Below are 19,692 nucleotides of genomic sequence, written 5' to 3'. Positions count from 1 at the left end.
TGTGTATAGTCACGTAGTAGTTGAAGGTTTGTCGAGGAAGGGCAGGGTGGAGAGAATTTGGCATTCCATATGCAAACATGTTTGGAAACAGTACATACTTTTGGTTTGCACGGGTAAAAAGAGAACACAGTGGCTGTCAGTTTACTCCTGCGTGTTGATGCTCGGTGATAAGCACCACAGCAGTGAATCAACCAGGTGCTCAAATCCACCCACTTATTAGGAAGTTTTCTCAGCTATGCCCTTCAGTTAAACTCCCTGTTTTGCAATAGTAACTAAGGTAGCACAGACAATTAAACAATTATATTTGCATTAACAAATTTTTTTAAATGAATGCAAACCTAAGACAGTAAAGAGAATACATACAGTACATATCCATGCATCTTTTCGTAGCTTGTTGCCAATACAAAATAGGAACATACAGTTAGATCAAAAACATACTCATATATTTATTGATCATTTATTCATTTAGCTGACTTGCACCTGATTAGTTATTTCCATTCACATTAGAACACAGTCTTTGCATTAATTTTAATATTAGTACAATGACTACCAACCAGTGAGAAGCCACTTTTGTGGGAAAGAAAAAATCAGCACCCAGTTCTACAGCATCTGAAATGACCTGGATTATAAATTTCTAATCAATATCTGATCTGCTTTTGTATGCTTTAGAACCCTCAATAAAACCAATGTCACACAAACAGTTCATCCCTGAGAGCAAATGGGATAAAATAGTATTTGTTTAGACTGAGCTGAAGACAGAATATGGGTTTCAGGAACCATGTACATTGAGTATCAAATATAACCTTTGCCTAGCGACAGTTCACACAGCTTCCTTATAGTGGAAATACAGTATTGTGTGATGATGGCTTTTAAATAAACATCAACTGGAAAATAAAAAGATTCAGAGTACATTATAAAAGCATGTAAAAGTAAATAAGTAGAAAATATTTTCAGAATCCTAGAACACTCAATACACTAAGGAAAAAAAAACAGTAAGTCATTTTGCACCTTTTGAAACATGATAACTACAGTATGTTGTAAAAGTGTATCAAAATAGGCTTTTTTTTTTTAAATAAGCAGACATATAAGCTGGTGAAAAGCTCACTCAAATGTACACGTCTTTAAAGATAAAAATGTCATTGAGGTTACAGTTACAGTTCATGATCTAAAATGCTTATACAGTTAGTGGCTGCTAGTAAATTTCTTCAAAGGGAAGCTAATGAGGTAATAAACAGACCAAGGTGTCATAGCTGTGACATGATAACACAATACTCATCAATAAAGGTGTGTTTTCCATTAATAAATACATTAATGCTTCAGTCAAGCAAGTTGTTTTACTTTAAAGCAGATTTTTTTTCCCCCTCCATATTCAAATAAGCAAAGCTTTACTCTGTTTACTTGCACTTTTTCTCTTGCTTCAGGCTCCTGATGGTTCAAAAGATGAATACAAACATTATAAATGTTTATTAAATGTAAAGATTAATAAAAAATAACCTTTCCTAGATTCAAATATAAAATGAGCTCAACAAAGCATTAAATAAATTAATTAGCATTTTGTACTGTACAAATGACTGTAATAATATATAACCATTTCAGGAACTTCCCAAACACATTAGCTTGATGGAAAGGCAGAAAGACAAGAACAAAAGGGCAGGGAGGTATAGAGTTAAATACTGAATAAAACAAAAATAAAACAATAAAAACAATAAAAACAATAAAAAATAAAAACAACAAAGACCTCAATTCTGACCCTATGGTGAAGATAGGGCAATTTATCTATAAAGAATACTGATGGCCAACATGTAAAGTGCAACACTCAAAGAATATTACTGAATATATTGTAATAAAATTCACTGTGCTGGAGGTCAGCGAATAAAATGTAATCTATATATTCAGATAAAAAAAAAAGAGTAAATTATGTATATACCAAAATCTATCTATTCCGAGATATCGCTATATTAAAATTTTATATTGTTTACCTCCATTGACCACTAATTAATAAACTTATCAGCAAATATAAATAAATCTCCATCTCTTTTTGTCATTTTCAGTAACTGGTTAGCACTGAGGTGCTAACTGAACAGTTACTACATCTCCACTTATAAATGCATTTTGACTTTTTGAAATGATGGTTTATCCTCCGTAGTGGAACAGGTCACACAGCTCAGAGGAAGTTATTAGTGATCTGGCGCTGGTGTTCAAACAAGTCTTCAATCTCAGCACTATAGGCGTCCCCTGTGCAGGGAAAATTAGGCAATTTCACATTAGTGACATATAAATATAGTTTGTGAGATTAATTAATGAATGCTTGAGAGTTGGTGTACAATAATATGACCATACCTGCATGACAGCCGTACATAAAGACTCTGTGACCATCATATCTGCACCTACAGCGCATTACATTATTCATGAAGTCTGACTCTGCCATGTCCAGTGACGGATTTACTTCCACCTATGGTGACAAGTAATGAGGAAAAATCATTAATTTATTATTTAATAATTAATCATTATAATTATTTATAATTTATTATATAATTACACATTTAGCTCATTACCCCAACAAAGAAAATTAATGTGAAATATTAAGCATTAATTGTTTATGGTAGCATAGGATTTGGGCTACTGATCAGTGAGGTCTTTGAGAAAGACTAATAATTTACTTTTCACATGCACCCTTTATCAATTGTAAAAAATATATGCAACATACATACATACCAATAAGCATTTCAGAGCTTGTATGGGGCCTTTTAATACTCAATAATCTAAACAGACTAAATAAATTAAAAGTATTTTTGTCTTGCTATTTTTGGACCTATTGTGTATAGCGTTCAGGGTACAGGTTTATACTGTATCTATGATCCTATTGAGAAAGGAATGTGAAAAAACAACAACAAAAAATACTCTCCATTGACCAATTAGCTGTGTCAAATGAAGGGATATTGTTGACCCACCTTTTACTGCAGCAGTATGGGATGTATAAAAAAATTAGGTCCTAAAGTGGTCATGTAAATTTTGTAGTTTAAGTTATGTCTCACAACAGGGGTAAACAATCACAAGCTAAAAGGCAGTAATTTCAGTGGCTATAGACCATAAAGATTTTTCTTGATTAGCATGTAACTATGTTAATGACAGAGAGAAAGTGCTCAAAAAGTCTTGCCTTGACTGCAGGATGAGGGGAGGTTTAGGGTTTAAAGGCAGGCCCATCATGAATGGCTTTTCCAATTTTTACAGTACAATATTATAATACAATAAAAAAAACAGTATCCAAAGAATATAAAACTTACATGGAAGATATAATCTCCTGGCCTGACATCTGTGATATCTACCCATTGGCAGTCAATATCATGACGATATGTATCCCAACAACCCACTGAAATTCCTTGATCTCCATAGTTGTAACAGGAAAAGCGTTTCTGAAGTCCTAAAGGGAAAGATGGGAATTAACCTCACATCGATATGTAATGCTGAAGATTTAAATGGTTAAAATTTATGATGTATTTACCATCAGGACAAAATGTGTCCTCCAGACAAAAACTGGCTTTGTGTCCTTCTGCCACTTTGGTTCCGTTAAGTGTGAGAAGGTCATAGTGTGTAAACACTTCGATGCTGTGGTAGTGCCTGTGAACACACCATCAAATCAATCTGTCACTAATGACGTAAGTTGTAATTGATTACTTGCCGTATTCATTTAATAGAATTGTGTCTTGGAATTGTGTCTCATGGATTGAAACACTTTATCTTAAGGAAGCTTGGTATGTGAGTACAGAACACTGAGCCACTATAGAGTGTTTGTGAATGACCTCACTGCTGCAATATGAAGGTGTTGGCTGCAGGGTAACACCCCTTACTGAATGCTGTTGACGTCCTGGCAGAGTTGTGTTCGCAGCTCTGTTTATTCAGGTTGCCTGAATGGACTGCTTTGAAATGCATACCTCTGTGGTGTTTCTTTAAGAGATTAATGAATAAAGTATAGAAAAGGGCTATCCTGGTCCTGAACAGTTTACCTTGTTCCAACCGACTGGGTTGCTATTATTTTCAGATAGTATTCAGTTAAAGTTGTGTATTTACCAAAAAGAAAAAAAAAGAAAAAAGGTATTTAATTTATTGGCTGATTATAGATTTGACAATGTTAGTGACATTCTATAGCTGCTTGTACATTTGTATATGCACTTGAGTCTTTATTACTTTATTAGTTTAGTTGACTATTGTGAACAAAAATTATTTATATTTGTGTGGTAAACTTAATGGGAAATTGAAATGAGTATTTCTTTAATAAAAAAAATAAATAAAAAATGTCGATAGAGTCTGTCTAATAACTGGTATACAGCAACTGAGTAAAGAGTGAGCACTTGCAAACATTTGTTTGGATTAATATTAGATAATCTCCTACCTGAATACTTCTACAATGAAACAGGAGACCAGGGTGATCTTATATCAAAGCTTCCACTTGAAAATACCAATATCTTGTATAGCAACAACAAAACAATCTTGTTTTTTAAAACCAAAATTTGGTCTGGTTCCTAAGTCTTACCTATGGCATTGGTGCCATGTCCAGGATTCTCGTGAAGCTTTGGGCCTGAAGTCGGCTCTTCCCAGGTTCATGATACGGGAGGAAAAACGCAGCAGACGCCGGTGGCCATAAGGCCAGTTCATACTTCTGGCTGAAGAAGACAGGCAGTTCTCCTCATGAGCACAGGTGAGCAAGTGAAGTGGTCGATCCTCCAGATATGCTGATTCCTGCACCAGTTGTGAATCCAACACCAGGTCGGGGGCAACTAGAGCAGGTGCAAAAACAGAACATGTAAAGACAAGTTGTGTTACGATAGTTAATCTAGAACACTAAAACCAGAGATGAAACGTAATGAAGTACAAATACTTTGTTACTGTACTTAAGTAGATTTTCCTGGTACTTTACTTCACTATTTATTATTTAGACAACTTTTTACTTTCACTCATTCCTTTTTTTACACAAATATCTGTACTTTCTACTTTCAACATTTTTAAACAAGGCTCATTACTTTTGTAATAATCTATTTGGTGAGATGATCAATATTTTTCTCATTGCGCACCATTTTCAGCCAATCAGCCTGTTTCTTGTCATTGCTCAGCTTTTTCAATTTACCACTGGTGTATCATTCCTGGCTATCAGACACCACAGATTTAGGCTAGTTTACGAAGCTAACAACAAGCAGGGCAGAAGGCAACAAGAAGTATGTAGCTAACATGGATTAAAGAGAGAGAAAGTCAGCAATGTAAACATGACTGAGAACAGAGACATTCCTGATCACCTGATCATAATCATCTTTTCTTTGCTTGTGTTTTATATAGTGTTGTTCGGCCTGAATTAGATTACAACATTTGAAAATATTTTGTATTAATATATGAGTATGTTACCAGCATGACACTAAAACAGGAAGCAAAAAATTGATACTTTTTTAAGGAAAAGGTGTAGTCAGTACTTCAACTTTTACCAGAGTTTTTTAAAACATAAGTATCTGTACATATGATCTACAATAAAAGGCACCTTTTATGCTGTGGAAATCATTGATGCTTTGAGGCTGGTTTAAATCAGGAACATGACATCATGAATTCCACAGGTATTTGATCACTAAACCTTGTTGTCTCTACCAGGAGGTTAAATCTATATCATAATCAAAACAAAAATGCTTGTAGAGACAGAAAAACTGTTTGGTGAAGGCCTTCTCAAGTGTCTGGGTTTAAAGAGAACTGCCATAATGCACAAATTGATGAATAAAAAGGGGAGAGTGGAGCAACAACATATTCTGCATGGGAGAGTGGAATATTATCCTTCTACTAGTTTTGCCATTTGTGTTTGACTTAATGCTGTGATTATCTTCAGATTTTTTTTCCACAAAAAGGGAAATAAAGCACATTTGTAAAAAGTTTGATCATTTGTTAGTATAAGACTACACAGAGTGGTTGTCTGTTTAAGATCAAAACTTCACTTATTAAATTACTATGGGTCAGTAATTTTGGATTTTAATATGATACATTTTTGTTGGCTTTAAATCTTCAGTTAAACTTATATTGACTGGTCTTTTAGTCACTATAAGTTACATTACCTTCTGAGCAGGTGACTCCGGCTGCTTTGGTTCCTCCTCCACGGGGACAATATACATTGCTGTTTCGGCGACATTGCTGAATGGAGAGTTCAGTGCCCACGCAGTGAGTCCCACTCAGTAGCACTTCATGAGCATTAGGGTCCCCGGGCCAGTAATATGTGTCCTGTTCAGGTTCAGTTACTGTTCTTTAAATACTGAATAATTTGTATGGTACATTTTCCACAAACAACTACCAGCTATGATTACAGTGACCATTTATTTATTACAAATGTCCTGCTCAAAAGTTCTGCTCTACTTTCAGTATGAACAAAAGCCTGTGTGGCTGAATTAAATATAAACTTCATTATGACACAGATTGCTGTCAATTGCTACCTGGTTTTGCAGGAATTTGTTCTATAAGATTTCCAGAAGCATGACCAAAAAAAAATACAATTAACATCGTAATATGCACTTCAGAAAACCTGTGTCTTCCAATCCAACCCATTCTACATGACAGAACAACCAGTGTATAAAACGTACGTGTTTAAAAGTACACTTCCTCGAAAAATATGCACAACACAATCCACCCACAGACGTAACTGTGGCAATGTTTAGAAAGGAGAGAACAAGTAATGCATTCAGTGAATGCTGGGAAGTGTTGCATTCTTAATCAGTACCATGTGCTACATGTAAACTCACCTGATGGGCACGTGCAGCAAAGCCAAAGCCCAGCTGTCTGCACACTACCATTGCCTCGTTAATGCCCCAGTTCTCACTGCACACTGCTCCCCAGCGCTTCCTGCCCCCAACCTCCATTAGCACTTCCACCCGGCCTTCTGACACATCTCTGCCTCCTACTAACCGCACCTGACACACACACACACACACACACACACACACACACACACACACACACACACACACACACACACACAGAGATTTAATGTATACATATTGACAGACATATATTCACAATGAATCAACAAAAATCATTATTAAAGTGCAAATGCAAGGTGTTAAAATCAGCTATGGCCCATGCTTCAATGAATATTTTAACACTCTATTAAACTTTCCAGTAGCAAAGGAAAAACATACATAAATACCCCACATGAATTTAAAAGCAATACACAGACAATAAAACTTCTGCTGACCAGCAGTAGCTTAATAACTGCTATTTTTACTATCAGTCTTAATCACTGAAGGCTTTCATAATTCTACATTTGTCATGCTTAGGAATTTTTTAATTGTAAAATAAAGATACAGATTACTTTTTTTTACAAGCACCAGTACAAACATAATGTGACACCCAAGAAGTCTGGGAGAAAATGTACTCACTGTGGTTTCAAAGCCTGTCTTGGGAACATTACATTTGACAGATGCATCTTGGGTATGTTTGAATGTCCAGGGCTGAACTTGTTGGAAATGGCAATCCAAGATGGAGCGCTCTCTTCCTGTACATTGAACCGAGTTTATATGGATTGGCCCGGTTCCTGTAAAATATCAGAAAAGAAAAACTCAAATATGGTTTCCATCACTTTTGTGGATTCTCCCAGCCAGATTAGTAAAATCTTGTGCAGAGCTGGAAGACATATATAAAATAATAATCACTTATGTACTACTTAAATAATGAACTATTGCTGCTAGTACACTTTGCAATAAGAATGCGCTAAGATTCTACTGAATATACGTAAGAAGTGTTCAGGCATAAAGTCTATTCTGTATGATATTTGACAATAAAATAAAATGATCATGTGTGCACTTGAATTTGTTTAACAAGCTCCTTTTGTGTAAATCTTTGTGATCTTTATTTTATATCTATATACACATAAAGAAGATACGATATGAGAGATGAGTTCAACATTTGCCAGTTAAAGAGAAACAATGGCAGCCGATAATATTCTTCACATCTCTTGACATTCAGTTAGTATCATTTTATGTATATAAAGCAAACAATGTCTGCTTCTTCGTGTTAATCATTTTTGTTCTTTCAGAACTGTGCCTAATAAATAGTAAGTATCAGCTCAGTCTGTCGTCCATCTCCGTTATAACTCACAGATTATTTTCTTTATTGGTTTGCTTTTAACGAATACGTGGCTAGACAACCTTTTTAGAAGGTGGAGGTCTGAGAGTGGAAATCATCACAAGTTACATGGTGCAAATGAGGTGAGATGACTATGAATAAGATTAATGTGAGAGAGGCGTAATCATATGTTTTCTTTATCTTCCATTGCCGCAGAAGCAGTTAAAAAAAAATGCTGGTCAGAGCTATGGGGAGCGGCTATGGACAAAAGCGGTTGTCTCAAATTGCAGTATGGTGTGTTTTGTTAAATTCTACAACTCATCAAAAAACCATTTTCAACCCAGCCAGTGAAATCTCTACCAGTTGTTTACCTCCTGGGACAAACACAAGAACCACACTATCTAAATGGAGACTGCACAGAGACAAGTTTTTCCATAGTTCTGGGAAACCATTTGAGCAAGAAGGGAATCACAAGAAACCGGTTAAGGACTTGAGGTTACAACTGGATGTATACTTTATTGAGGAAATTACATAAGGACAAATATACACCATTGGTAAGAAGTGGAAACTGATTCTCATCCATTTTCCCTGTAATTTTGGCAATTGATGATGTAATTAAGAATAGCCTTATGAAGAATGTTTCCTCCAGTAACTTTACATGAATTTTACCTTAAAAATAATTAAGAAAAAAGTGATATCACAGCAAGGGATGATGATTGGATTCGAGAAATACATCACAAATTACTAAACAGTCCGAATAGTTGTTTTGTTCAACTTTAACCAATAATTCTGAAGAACAAACATGAAAATTTTTTCTATCTATAACCGTGAACAACTGGCATTCCGCTTCCAGTAATAGCTGAGTATACAAACTCTATACAAGTTGTGTTTCTTTTGAGTGAATGTCATGTTAAAACTGTTAAACTACACATTAGATTATATTTATTTTAAGATTATTTGAAGACTTTCTGTGGTTTGCTGGCATCAGAACCAGTAAGTAACAACTATGTAAGCATGTTATCCCAACTTTCACTTTCATCTTGAGACTCACCGCTACAGAGGGAGCTTTCTACAAAGTCCAAAATGTGTATGCACCAAAGAAAATGCTTGTGCAGTGCAACTGTTTACCTTTTATGAATGCAACTCAGAAAGACCAATTCATGAATCCACACCCAAACACTCACACCCACTTTTCCAATAATGACCACAATTGGTTAAATTTTGATTCAGTTATAGGCAGCTGAGTCAGACAAATCCAAACAAAATGACTAATTAATCCGTTACAGAAATACATCTTAACCTGCCTGTAGAAAATGTGAATGTGTTGGATCATTAATTGCAGAAATGGTGGCAATGTATTTTAAAATAATCACTTAATCTTTGGGCTACAGACTAGCCAACATTTTATCCTAATTAAAACCATGGTTTCTGAGAAAGAGTTATTTGAAAGTCATGGCTATTTTAGTGTAATATCTGTACAACACTATAAAGATCTGCTGAGTACAAATACCAAATTTAATAAATTGTTAAATTGTCAACAATTTTTATTTAGTTATATCGTTGTTAAAATAAATATGCCACATTTAGTTATTATATAATTATGTGTAAATTCAGTGCTAAGTAATAGCACTTAATTTTATTTCAATTGCTAATTTAGTTGGAGGCTGGAGTAGCTACAATCTCATTTTGGCTTTGTCTATGTGGTCTAGTCTTTTTATATTAATTTAGTTTATTTCATTTGCATTCCAATTTCAGCAATAATTATGTTCACAAAGGAGCCTAGAATACCCTAACCAGCAAAATAAAGGTGACAGTGGCATGGAAAAAAAATATCTCTGAAAGAGCACAATGTTAAAACTCATATACGCGTCAGTTTCTACATGGTTTCTACACGAAAATAACAATTCCACTACTGTGTTGCTCTAATTGGGTTGGATTGAGAAAACAAACAAAATGTGCAGCAACACAAATCACCTTTAAAAAAAAAAAAAAAAAAAAAAAAAGGTGGTTCATTTAATAGCCATGAAATGTTACCATTTGGATGACATAACTAAGAACTCCTTCTACAATAGCAATACACTAGTCAGGGTCATGGTGGACTGAAGGCCTGTTCAGTGCACATTGTGTATGATGTGGGAATATACCCTGGATGGGCATATACCTGGATTGACACATAGGAGCAAATGAATGTCATTTAACGGCATGTTTTTTTCAAAAGTGGGAAAACAACTTTCTGAATTGCTCCACCATTGTGTCACATTGTGTAGTAATAATAGAAAGTGGAAAAAGTGGTCATGATCTCAATGAAAATGTCATGAGCTCAAATCCCAAGCTGCCAGTACTGTGCACTTACCTCTAAACTGCTTATAGATTAAATATATGTATAAATGAATTCATCTAAAATATGATGCTACAAATGTCACTTTAAAACAAAATAGCTTACCTTGTCCCATGTAGGCTCCAGTTAGGGCTTCTTTGGCAGTACCAAAACCCAATTCTCTGCATACCACACTGGCAGAGACACGATCCCAAAGATGATCAACCACAGTTCCCCACTTTCCTTCACGCAAAACTTCCACCCTGCCTTCACCCAAGCGAGGTCCTGACTTCAACCGCACTGCCGGCTAGGACAAAATACACAATGCAGTATTTGTTTGTTATTACTTCCTTATTGAGAGTCATTATAATAACTCAGGCTTTGAGCTTTAGAATTATCCAAAAAACTAAAAAATTCCTCATTCTCACACCCTGTGTTTTACATAACATTTTACCCCAGAATGAAAGTAAAATAGGCATACCTTGATCAGATGTGAGGCTTGAGGTCTCCCTGAGGACATGCGTGAAAATTGTGGCCCAGGTTTGCAGTGGACCACGACATAGCGTCCATTCTTACATGGGGTAGTACCATGAGGAATGGAGAGCTGGGCACGGCACTCTGCCAGGCTGGGTTCTGTACCAAGGCAATGCATTTTCTCCACCCAAAAACTCTTCTTTTTGGCCATAAAACTTAGCCTGTGGGAAGTGCAAGGGAGCGGTCGAGTCTGGTTACAATGCGAAAAAGGTGCAGAGGCATGACATTTATAGATGTTAGTTAGTGCCCTGTGAGATTTAGCTCATTAAAACATATTTTTACTACCTTGGAAAGATAGAAACACCTATGAACTTAAAGAAGTCATACCTGGTTGATGGATCCTTGACTTTTTCATCCCATATTTTTCTGTAAGAACATAAAGACAATGTACTGTATACTGCAAGTCAGGGTGCCTTTATTTTGATTGTGCTGCTTACAATCACCCAAACAATAAAAAAAAAAAGGATTGTCACTAATTAAATGGATACATATATACATATACTCCCAAACAAAACCATCTAGGAATATGAAAGGATGTGTGGTTTTGTGGTAGACAAAGTATGTAGGTGCATGTGTGGTTTTGTGGCAGACAGCTTCAGTAAAGACATGTTGTTCTTGTGTCTTGACCAAGTCATTCCCAGTTATACTCTTTTATACAGGATATTTTTTGATACAGCCAAAATGTCCTGTGTTTGCATGAAAGGGTTTAAATAGGTTTTTGGAATTTTCAATGCCTAAGGTCACAAGTGCAAAACTATTAAATCTCTGTGTACATGTGGAACAACTGTCCATACCAACAGTTAGAAAAGTTTTTAACTCTCAGTTTACTCAAAGTCCCATATCCGCTCTGTACTTATCAAATGTTCAACTGTAAACCACATAAGTGTTATTTCTAGAAATGGCAGTTGAAACGGTAACACTTAGCAAGGATAAGATCAAGCAGTTTAGTTATGTTTATATTCACCTGAAAGAACAAACAGAACAATTCACTTTGCAAATATGGGTGTCACTGCTAGGAAATAGGATAATGTAAATACCATTTTATACCAATATACAGCCAAATAGACATATGCAGTTTTAGTCTACAAAATCGTTTGGTCTGGGAAAAACTTTGGTCTGAGAATGCTTTCAAAGTTGTTGATTGAAAAAACAGACATTTCTAGCAGCATGAGTGTCCTAGAATGGGAACGGCAAGACTGCCCACAAAACAAACTGACCTTCAATGAGTTTCAGATGACCGGATTTTAAGTGAAAAAAAAGAAATCACAAACAATCCTGTGTAAGGGAAAACTCCTTTTTAGAGAATCCGCTGCCAGTGCAATACACATCAGACACGCAGTGTGCGTCATAATTCTTTATTATCCTCTGGCCAGGAAAACTTTCTCTGTTATTGTGCTTTATATGATTTTATCATGTTTAATCTACTGACATTTTGTAGGACAAGTCACAAAAATGTATCAAATGCTGGTTAAAGTAGATATTGTCTGGTGCATGATAAAAAATAAGTATGCTACAGTCGATACTGGAGAGCCACAGAAAACCCATGGCTGCTAAATTTGCATTATTGGCAATAAAAATTAGGCATTATTGTAAATTTAGTTTTCAGGAGGCCTTTCAGTTAAATTATTCCTATAATATATTTCCTAGTTAAAACTGACTAGACAAATGAAGTTTACAGCTGCCAGAGTTTTTGGCAGAAAATCTCTAGGAAAAGTCTGTGATCTCTGAACAACATAGCCAAATGAATCAATCCCACACACACACACACACACACACACACACACACACACACACACACACACACACACACACACACACACACACACACACACACACACACACACACTCCCTCTGATTCCCTCTGATTGTTTGTTCACAAACTCACAAACTGCAACCTCCTTAAGTGTTAAGGCTTAAGGGTAATGTGAAGAGCTGAATGAACTATTCAGTCTACAGTCCACCAGACATATCTTCTCACAGGATTGTGTTTAAATTTGTTCTGACAGTCTTGTCCTTGAAAATACCCACCTGCTCATGTAATTAGTCTTAGAGTTACACCCTTACTTTATTACTGAACCAGCAAAGCTTAATGATAGGGAGGGCTAGTCTGTTTTGACGCAACAATCACGCTACTGTTTTTAGGCATCATTTGAAATACACTCACACTCTCTCTTCTTTACTGAATCTCACTTACATTGTCTGTTATTGCATGTATCACTGAATGTCTATTCTGAGAAAATCCTCTGTAAATGTTTAAACTGTAAATGTTTAAATATATGCATAAAATAAATTGATAATTTTATTTTTACATTTGATAGTTAGGCAGAAAATGTCTTATGTAATATCATATTGAGAAAAAAAAAATTCTGTAGCATGTTCTCACTGCAGTATCATAATTACCAAGCTGTTTTAGGCAAAGTAATAAGTAATGCAAATATCCAATGCAGCAGCCGTAACACTGGTAGAATTGTTGACCAGCTGTTAGAGTACATGATCATTACATCATGAGTGTTAGTCTCAGTATGTTGCCTATAGTTAAGTTATTGTAGACTCACCTCACTAACTGTTATATAATTTGCTGACAGCAGTCTTTCGAATTCAAATCCACAGTTGACAGCTACTTTAAAGCAGCACACAATGAGATACACATAACCCAAGAAATTTTAGCTTAAACCAATAGCATACTTTGATTTTAGGAAGGGACAAATCTTCCAGCTCAAAGTTATTGCCAGCCGAGCCATTTAAAAATATATACATACATTTATATACATATAAACAGTGCTTAATTCTTCTATATGCATCTAATTTGTACCCAAATAGATATCCTAGGCCTGAAATCATGAGTAAAAGGTATGACAGAATCCATTAAGTACTGCAAGCCTACAAGCAGACAGTATTGGCCAACAAAAATGTTAAATTGATACCTGACTATAAAAGAACTTAAGCAATAGGATAATTAAAGCAAACAGTGGTCTAAGTCTTTCAATCTCTATGTGGTGAAACCAAGAGTCTGGCGCTGACACAGCAGGCCATACAGCACAGCTATAATTGAATCTCCGTTTTCCCTGTACACGAGAATCTCAGAAATCCTCAGCTCCTTAACATGTAATTACAGTATCTTCAGCAAAGCACCCAACAGAAGGTGGGTGGAGCTACCTGGATTGAGACGCTGAGTGGGCGAATGAAGAATTTGCCCTGTCTGCCTTGGTCGAGTCTGGAGCTACGTGGTGTACAGACACGTACAACATGGTGAGGTCAGGAGGTGGGTGAATTTTATAATCCAAACTCAAGCAGTATAAATTGAGAATGCCATTAAAAAGTCAGCCATTTGTATAACTTTAGAATACATCAGATTTCACTGACCTCATCATAAGCTCTCATTGTAGATAAAACACTCCTGCCTTTCTAAAAGAAAGACATTTCATTATATCTGACTTAAAGTAAATCTTTGTCAGATATAAAATTAGTTTTTCCATACTTCTTTATTTAAAGAGAAGAATGCTTTAGGGTGCAAATTCAATGTAATAACTACATCCAAAATAAGACCCAAAATTACAAATGTCTAAACTCCAGTAGAAATAATCACAGTTTTCAAGAGAAAGTTAAGGGATATCCATCTTAACATAAAACACATAAGATCATCATATTTAACATATATTTATCTTTAACTTCTCTAATTGCAATAAGTATTGCTTAATTGTTGGAAATTACTGTATGATAGAGAATTCTATGAATAAATACTATTTAAAGTGTGGATATTTCTAAGAAAAAAAAGGCCCTGGCCTTCCTCAGCTGCACTTCTATCCTGTATTTATGTTCTAGAAAAGGGATCATTCTAAAGGCCTAAAAATACATTTCCTGTCCATGTGGCACTAAGAGTGGATTCTTGGGCCACCACACACTGCCATATATTGCCACTTAAGCTTTAACATATGTGCTCATGAACATATTAGACGTCCTTTAAAAATCCTAAATCACAAACCATTGCTCACAGAGATGTGCATATTGGTTTTTACCAGAGCCCAGATACTAAATTTAACCAATTATCTGTTTTTAATGTTTAGCAAGTACAGAGTTAATATATTGCCATTCCTTTTTGAACTCTAGCTGAAAACAAGAATCCTTGTTGAATCCTATGTGATGCTGTTGTATTATATTCCATACCAGCATTCTAAATGGCCCACGACAAAATGTAGCCACTGATACTTATCACTTTTTGCATACTCTAAATGACTCTACTCTTTTGTTAACTTTAAAGCCTTACCACAAAAATGATTGTGAAGAAAGAAACACTCAGTATGCTGATTTAGGCAAAAAGCTTATACTCTTACTAATGCTTTTATTTCCACAATTCCAGTTATCATCAACCATCCCTTTCTGTATATGAGCCAGCTAGATAATATAGTGTATGTCCTGTCACTTATGTTTCAGTCACATGCTTTAAGAATGATACAACCTTTGCAATTTCTAGGTTGCCAGAATGCTTGACTAATAACTTCAGCTGAACTTGCAGCTTTTCAATACTGCTGTGCACCATAAACTTTCAGTTGCAATTGTCAATTATAATGTACCTAAATGGACCATAATTACTTTTTAGAGTAAAGCTGTGAAGGTAAATTGACTTTAGGTAAAAGATGTGTACTACAGCCACAAAAGATATTCCCTTGAGGATAACATCGTGTGTGTGGGGGGTATTGGAAAATTCATCAGTTTTATTTCAAACTGATGGCTATAATGAATTCATACTAAAATGTGAATGTGGCTTGAAATATGATGTGTTCCTAAAGTCTATATATTATATATATAAAAGCATTATATCATAGTTCTGTGAGAACGGAAACAGCAGATTGCTGGCAAAGTAAATGCAGGTAAATATAAAGCTTGAATGTTTATTTTAGAATGAAAGTCAGGAGGGTCACAGCTAATAAAGCCATTAGTATAAGAAACAGATGCTCTATCTATTAAAAAACATTTTGTTGTATTAAATTGATTTTGTCCTGCACGAGCAATCGAGAAGGATATTAGGCCTTTCACCAAAAACCCCAAGGCTTATGCGAGACATTTTATCTCCAAAATTGGGTGCACAGATAACACCAGTAAATTTTAAACAACCTTTAAATCACTGCCTAAGTGTTCGTGTTTGTAAGAGGTGCCCAGAAAAAGGAGATAAGACAAACAAAAGACCTGCTCCGGTAAATAGAAGAGGTGACTTGAGGGCATGTTATGCAATACATCTTCTCTCCTTCTTTCCCTTAAGAGCATAGAACCATAATCAATACCTGTCTGGAAAACTTTCTGACAAGACAAGCGTATTTGAAGCAAATCCCTTTTGCACAACTTGTCACAATGAATTATTATTTTTTTTTAATTAACAATCATTAACCACCTAAAACACATTAACAACTGAGCAATAATATATTTAGTGTCAGCCTTCCTACACAAACATTAAGAAATATAAAAGATAAACCTACTTATATGCTTTTATGTTAGGCTGCAAAGCTTCAGGGAATCCCAGCATGCCACACACCACCCTGCTGCTGTTCAGACTCCAGCCTTTGTCACAGACCTGCCTCCATCTTCCAGCATGCTTTACTTCCACCACGCCCTGTGTCACTAATGCACGTTTCTTCGTTGCCATCAAAACTGGCCGCAGTCGAACTTCCTGAATCTTTACTTTACTGCTAGGCTGAAAACAAGGCAAATGGTTTGGAATGTTTTGAGGATGTTTTAAGATGCCAGTTATGGTAATTTAATAAGAAATATTTGAAACAGATAAAAAATATATAACTCATTACGTAGTTATACAAATTAAAAAATGACTGCCATGACAAGAATGTATTGTCTGCAATAATTTGAGGTACATATTACTTCAAGATTTCAGAAATGAGTTTGATAACAGACTAATCTGTGAAAACTGTCTAAACAGAAAATACATCTTCAAGATGAAAATAGGAATGTATGTCATTCCAACTCTTACTTCTCTTAAGATAGCACTTGCATTAAAGTTAATATGATGTGTAGAGATGCATCAGCCTCTCTGGCTACTTACCGGATCATGTGACTGGTGTCTGCCCTGCCCGGGGGCTCTTGAATTCGAGTAGATATCATGCCACTGGTTTGAGGTAGCAGCATTGCTTCTAGTAGAAGAGCTTCTTCTAGGCCCTCCAGAAACTATTTGGTCAAGTCTTCTCTCAGGATTACACACTACACCAAGGTCCTCTGAGTGTTTGCAGTCATGGACGCCCCATCCATTTGACTTGCACTCTTTCACTGATTTCTCTGAACCATCACAACGCACATTATCCATCCAAATAGGACCTGTTAGTGCAAAACAAAATGTCAGGAATGTATCTAGAAATAGCATCATTGGCATGACTGGACAGAAAATGTGGTGTTTTATGTGGACATTATATCGTGCAGAGCAAATACAAAAACCTGAGACACGTCTCTATAAACAATACATCAATAAAAGCAATGAAGGAGCATTCTCCTGAAGCTGTCTGAGAGAATGTAGAGTATTTGTTAGATGTGCAGAATGAAGCCTTTGTTTAGTTTTAATGATGGTGCTGCCTGGCCAAGTAGTGTTATACTTGCTTTGGTTTACTGGGGATCTTTATGGTAGCCTTTAAGTTAAATTATAGGGCAGAGTAGGTCAATGTAAAGAACAGCAAAGTTAGACTTTCACACCGGTGGGAGGAAAGTTGTCTTTAGAAGTGTTATAACGTTATATTTATGACAGTCATTCTGAAAGACTGTAAGTGGTAAGGCATGGCATCTGGACTTGTGGTATAATCTTAAATATGTTTCGCCACCCATCACAGATGCTTTGATTTGCTACTGTTTGCTGTTTTCTTACACTTCTACATAAAGCACTACAATCCCAAGAAGGATCTTCCAAGTTCTATCTATCTATCCATCTATCCATCTATCTATCTATCTATCTATCTATCTATCTATCTATCTATCTATCTATCTATCTATCTATAAATAATCATAAAAAAAACTGAGTCTAAGCAGATGTTAGCTTTGGTCCTCATTACTCACCATCTCCCTCTCCATATCTGGCGCTGTGTGCCCATGTGATGGCCCCTCGGAAGCCTAGTTCTCTACAAACCACATTTGCCAATTTAATGTCAACCTCGTCATCACACACAGTTCCCCATGTACTGTTGTGCAGCACTTCAATGCGACCTTCATTCTCTCTGTGCCCGTTTCCCACTAAACGTACTTTGGCAGATGATGTGTGGCCTAAGTTAGCAGGAGAGCGCGGGACTGCAAGAACAGTTACAAGAAACATGGAGCTCCAACAGAGACAGACAGCCAGTGCCATATTATCAGCACTCCTGAAAAAAAAAAGTATTCCAAGTAAATGGTGTTAATCTTATTAAGTTCATCATATTTGTTTTTTTTTTATTATTTTAATAGACATAACTGTCAGAATAGTATGAGGTTCTACATCCAACACAGTCTAGCAAGTGCTTATTACCATTCATTCATTCATTCAATAATTCATGGTCACAATGGACACTTCTGTATTTCTAATTCACCAATGTTAATTGTTTTGGAGGGTTTTTTTTACAGTGGGAGGAAACCAGGGAAATCTACATTAAAAAAATTTAAATAAAATAAAAACAACATAAACCCTTTACTAATATAAAAAACATATTTGATTGTTATTGGTATTACACATTATGCTGGAGTTTCAGGTGAAACATCACCAGATCATTTTAAATACAAGTCTGAATTAAGCCCCTCAATTTGTAACTTGTCTGTTTTTAAATTGCTAACTTTTTATAGTTTATTTATACAAATATATTGCATAACTTATTCAGCAGTAGGCTCTTTAACAAGTACAGTTCTACTCCATTTAAATTGTTTTTAAAACGTACTGCTCCCAGTATACATGTGTCTTTAAACCATCAAACAAAATGCCAACAACAGGGGTTTAAAAAACTGTCACCACAAACATGCTGGGAATTAAACCCACATAACTATCTATATATTTCATAACCCGCAGATGCAGGCAATAAAATTAGTAACACAAACATCTTTCTTTAGCCCCTGCTAAACAAACCCTGAAAGAGAAAGCCATGTGTAATAAGTGACTCTAGTAAATTGCAAGTGTAATGCTAATCAACAGGTTTATTAAACTTTGTGAATCCAAAATTTCAGTAAAGGATAAGAAAAAAATCCAAAAATGAGCAGTACAATGTGCAAAAAAACCTCACACATCCACTATGGCCAATATTGTTCACATTTCAAATTTAAAAAGCAAAGCAAAGGTTTTCTCACCTTGAAGACACACCAGAATCACATACGTCCCTGATCAGGATAATGTGAATGAAGAAAGGAGTGCACTACTAAAAAGAGGTCCTCACTCACTCTGTTCCTTTCCCTTCCTCCCTCCCTCTTTCCCTCCATCACCATTTGGTCCTCCCACACATGTCCCTTTCTCCAACTCACATTTCAGTCCAATTAAGCCAACCATCCATTTACTTGTAACTACATGGATTAAAATGAAGAACCTTCACTCTTGAAACTAGCAGGAATTATGGAATTAATGAGTAATAAAAAAATATCTTAATTTTTATGATGGTAGCTTAAATTCATTGCATCCAAATCCAAAAGTTCATTTAAATAAATATATATTTATATATATAGGTTTTGAAAGACGTGTAGGCAGTGACATTTTTCCAAATATATCACTTGTGATCAAGACATCAACATGAGCTGTTTGTTTTTTTTCCCTTCAAATTTTT

The 19,692-nt window shown here is 35.6% G+C and overlaps 1 protein-coding gene across 1 annotated transcript; it reads right to left on the bottom strand.

Moving 5' to 3' along the window:
• Window positions 1–426: 426 nt before the first annotated feature.
• loxl4 (lysyl oxidase-like 4) lies at window positions 427–19,311 on the bottom strand. The gene is made up of 15 exons (XM_083540583.1): window positions 19,226–19,311; window positions 17,978–18,276; window positions 16,983–17,251; window positions 16,405–16,619; window positions 11,261–11,299; window positions 10,881–11,094; window positions 10,526–10,706; window positions 7,398–7,552; window positions 6,762–6,929; window positions 6,084–6,246; window positions 4,532–4,775; window positions 3,503–3,618; window positions 3,285–3,421; window positions 2,341–2,452; window positions 427–2,235 (listed from the first exon to the last, which is right to left on the bottom strand). The coding sequence occupies exons 2-15, from the start codon at window positions 18,261–18,263 to the stop codon at window positions 2,165–2,167; spliced, it is 2,370 nt and encodes a 789-aa protein (XP_083396709.1). The 5' UTR covers window positions 18,264–18,276; window positions 19,226–19,311; the 3' UTR covers window positions 427–2,164.
• Window positions 19,312–19,692: the final 381 nt, after the last annotated feature.

The sequence above is a fragment of the Silurus aristotelis genome (genome assembly GCF_946808225.1).
Source record: "Silurus aristotelis genome assembly, chromosome: 4".
In the NCBI taxonomy this organism is placed as follows: domain Eukaryota; kingdom Metazoa; phylum Chordata; class Actinopteri; order Siluriformes; family Siluridae; genus Silurus; species Silurus aristotelis.
Note: the sequence above shows the minus strand (reverse complement) of the source record. Positions and strands in the feature narration are given on the sequence as shown.

Excerpts from the sequence above, each read along its gene's own strand:
- loxl4 (XM_083540583.1), bottom strand. The coding sequence starts at position 18,263 with ATGGCACTGGCTGTCTGTCTCTGTTGGAGCTCCATGTTTCTTGTAACT. Across the intron at positions 6,930-7,397 it reads AGACAGGCTTTGAAACCACA|GTGCGGTTAGTAGGAGGCAG; the intron begins GTGAGTACATTT and ends TGTGTGTGTCAG. Across the intron at positions 3,422-3,502 it reads GGACACATTTTGTCCTGATG|GACTTCAGAAACGCTTTTCC; the intron begins GTAAATACATCA and ends CTTTCCCTTTAG.